This window comes from Dioscorea cayenensis, unplaced genomic scaffold (genome assembly GCF_009730915.1).
Source record: "Dioscorea cayenensis subsp. rotundata cultivar TDr96_F1 unplaced genomic scaffold, TDr96_F1_v2_PseudoChromosome.rev07_lg8_w22 25.fasta BLBR01000414.1, whole genome shotgun sequence".
Taxonomy (NCBI): Eukaryota; Viridiplantae; Streptophyta; class Magnoliopsida; order Dioscoreales; family Dioscoreaceae; genus Dioscorea; species Dioscorea cayenensis.
Window position 1 is genome coordinate 71,445 of NW_024086805.1, and position 3,145 is coordinate 74,589.

General features: G+C 33.2%; 1 protein-coding gene across 1 annotated transcript; it reads right to left on the reverse strand.

The window, feature by feature from the left end:
* Positions 1-629: 629 nt before the first annotated feature.
* LOC120254307 (UPF0481 protein At3g47200-like) lies at positions 630-3,145 on the reverse strand. Its single transcript, XM_039262430.1, has 2 exons — positions 2,559-3,145; positions 630-1,530 (listed from the first exon to the last, which is right to left on the reverse strand). The coding sequence occupies exons 1-2, from the start codon at positions 3,120-3,122 to the stop codon at positions 721-723; spliced, it is 1,374 nt and encodes a 457-aa protein (XP_039118364.1). The 5' UTR covers positions 3,123-3,145; the 3' UTR covers positions 630-720.

A 3,145-nucleotide genomic window follows, 5' to 3' on the forward strand; every position in this document is an offset into this window, starting at 1 on the left:
GTCACCATGCTTTCTATGTCATCAATTATGCCTTGTCACCATGGTTGCCACGTCATCTTGCCTTGGTGTCAAATCATGCCAATTTAAATAGTGCGGTCGCACTAACAATTTCTACTCTTCTGTTTATATATAGCAGTGGAGTTACTACAACATGAACAAACCCTATATAAGAGTAAAAGAATTTCCTATAATGTTTAAAAAATTCAAAATCTCCTTTGACAACAATGTAAATAAACAAAATTTTGTCACAAAAAATATTTTATAAGCTCAAAAATTAATCACATACATAAAGATAAGCCGAAATCAATCATCACCCATGATAGCAAAATAAGATTTTATTTTGGATAAAAATTTATAAACCATAATTTATTAAAAGTAAAAACAATAGGTACAGGAAACATAACAAAATAAGATTTTTTTTTTTTTTTAATAAAATGAATCAATCACAAATTTATTGAAAATAAAAGGATATTACAAGGAATACTCAAAGAAAGAAAAACAGCGTACAAGGTAAGAAAAAAAACAGACTGAAATTCTCACGAGGTAAGATAAACAACAAATAAAACAATATAAAAGCCGCAAAATAAGATTTGTACCAGATAGTTCCATCAAATTGGCTTCCCATATATATATATATATATATATATATAAAACTAGGAAGTCAATCTAATAAACCGATGGTCTGATGCAAAACAAAAAGCAATGCATAGATAACTTAGACTACTTCGAGGAATGGTGGTAGCTTAACACTGCATAAAGTGTCTGAACAACGGTGAGCACCAATAGAAGCACAGCAGCAACAGCTGCAAGAGTTTTCCAAGGTGTCTCGAAATGTAAATGCAAGAGGTCAGCCAGCCATCTGTTCCAATTTTTTCCACTGTATTTCTTCACCATTTCCCGAACCTCTTGAATTTTACCTTTTGGATCATGTGTGACTTCTTTAGTGAGACTGTTCAGAAGATCCGCGGCAGCCTGGTCACTTCCAACAGCCATATGGATGATTTTCTTGGATCGGAGCAAATGGACATCATCAGCTGAGTCAATTAACTCATCCATGAAGCAAACGTAGGATGTAACCTCATCTTGAAGGCCGACGTGGAGGTGCTCGAAGGCCATGAGGTTGAGTAAGGTGGACTCTGTGGCATCGTCGATGATGAAGTATGGGAGCTTGAGGATGCCTTTCTCGAAAGTTATGCCAGTGATCTTTTTGTTATTGATCTCATTTGAAGCTTTTACAAATTTAACACCGGATTGATGGAGCTTCATTGCGCTCAGCATCGGCACATCGTTATCGCTCTCTACTGGATATATATTTGCTGCACTCTGTGGTGGTTGCGCTCTGTTTTCTTGTGCAATTGAGATAGAGGTGTTATTGGTAAAGGCTGGTGCTGCACTTGGATCGGTTTGCGTTGCAATCAAGCCTTTTCTATACAAGTCAAGAACGTGTAGTCCCAACTGATCAGGGGTGGTGTCAAGCATGTATTCCATATCAAAAAACTTGAAGACTAGTTTGTTGATCTTTTTGTCTGTCTGTATTTGATAAATAAATAATTGCTAGATGAGTAATAGTGTTAAGATAGCGTTGGACAGCATGCATGGTACACAGAAGTAAAGAGATATATATATATATATAAGACGGTAATATATATTTTATTATTTTTGTAATGTGTTCAATAAAGTATACATGGAAAATGTGAATTCAACTTCAAATCAAGAATATAATTTATTTTAAATGCATAATGTTTGATAACTTAAATGATTTTGGTTAAATTATTTTTCCTTATGTATCTCCATAACTTTGTACAAAGTTCTTTTTTTCGTGTCAATGTGTCAAAGTGTCAATCTTTCAGTTCAAAACATTCCTTATACATAAGTGATCACAAATATATGTATATATATATATAATCATGTTTGAGGGGTACGTATAAACATGTTTGAGGTTGTACGTACGTCTTTAATGAAATATTTTGCATGGAGATACAAAGATAATGGAATTTAATTTATTATAAACAAAAGTATTGTTTAATAGTAAATACAATAAATGGCAGATGATACTTGTATGTATGCAGAGAAGGGGTTGAAAAGTTTTTAGTTTAAATTTGGAAAAATTTTTTGAGAAATAAATTTGGAAAAATTGATTGCTCCACTTCGTGATAAATTTATTTACAATTTGGGTAAAAATCCATTGCATTATATGTATAGCAAGAGAATGTGACAGGATAAAGTTATTTACTTATTCTATCTCACACAAACGGAATATCACTTTCAACTAGAATTAATTAATAAATTCAACAAACTTATTTTAGTTCATTCCTTAATACATTCAAAAGTCGGGCTATATAATGACAGAAGTACATTCTCAACAGTCATTCATTTATACGGCAACCATAAAATATCACCTATGTTATAGCTAAGTGAATCCTATTAATTTCTTACAAAAAAAAAATATTTTTAAAAAAATATTTGATATCTCAGCTATATTATAATTTAGTGTATATATATATAATAATAATACTATATATATATATATATATATGTATGTATATCTAGGTATGTACCTTCTCTTGGTGCAACACCTTTAGAACCAAAAGAGGAAGTTGGTTCTCAAGCATAAGCATGTCCCTCTTTATGTGAAGCAGTTTGTGTTCAGTCGCATGATCGCTGAATATGGGATCATGTTTGGCATAAGGAGTCTTTACAGGCTGGTTCTTATCGATTCGTAGAAGTTCTAGCATGAAGCAGCCATCAGTGATCATAAGTTTAATGAACTTGTCTTTATCTTGCCACTCTTCTTCCAAAAATTCATAACATGCTTGCAAATCGTTCACATGGTATTTCATCTCATCAATAAAATATTGTAGAGATTGCCCAGCATTGACAAGAAAATGTATGAGTGCGGTTTTTTTGTAGCCTTCAACCAGCATCAAGTTTTGTTTACCGTGGTGGTAGGGGCCGAAAGAAACAACTTGGGGTGTTAACAAGGTCTCGCTTTTCATCTTCTCGGCGAATGGTGGTAAATGGTATATCGACCGTTTCTCGAATTGCTTTTCTTCCTTATCTCCATTGAATTTCTCCACTTCTTCTTGAATCGTTGCCTTCCATGATTTTTGTCCATTCACCATGAAAAGGGATTTGCTTGTGGAGG

Coding starts and splice junctions, on each gene's coding strand:
- LOC120254307 (XM_039262430.1), bottom strand. CDS start 3,122: ATGGTGAATGGACAAAAATCATGGAAGGCAACGATTCAAGAAGAAGTG. Junction 1,531..2,558: donor AGGTGTTGCACCAAGAGAAG/GTACATACCTAG, acceptor TATCAAATACAG/ACAGACAAAAAGATCAACAA.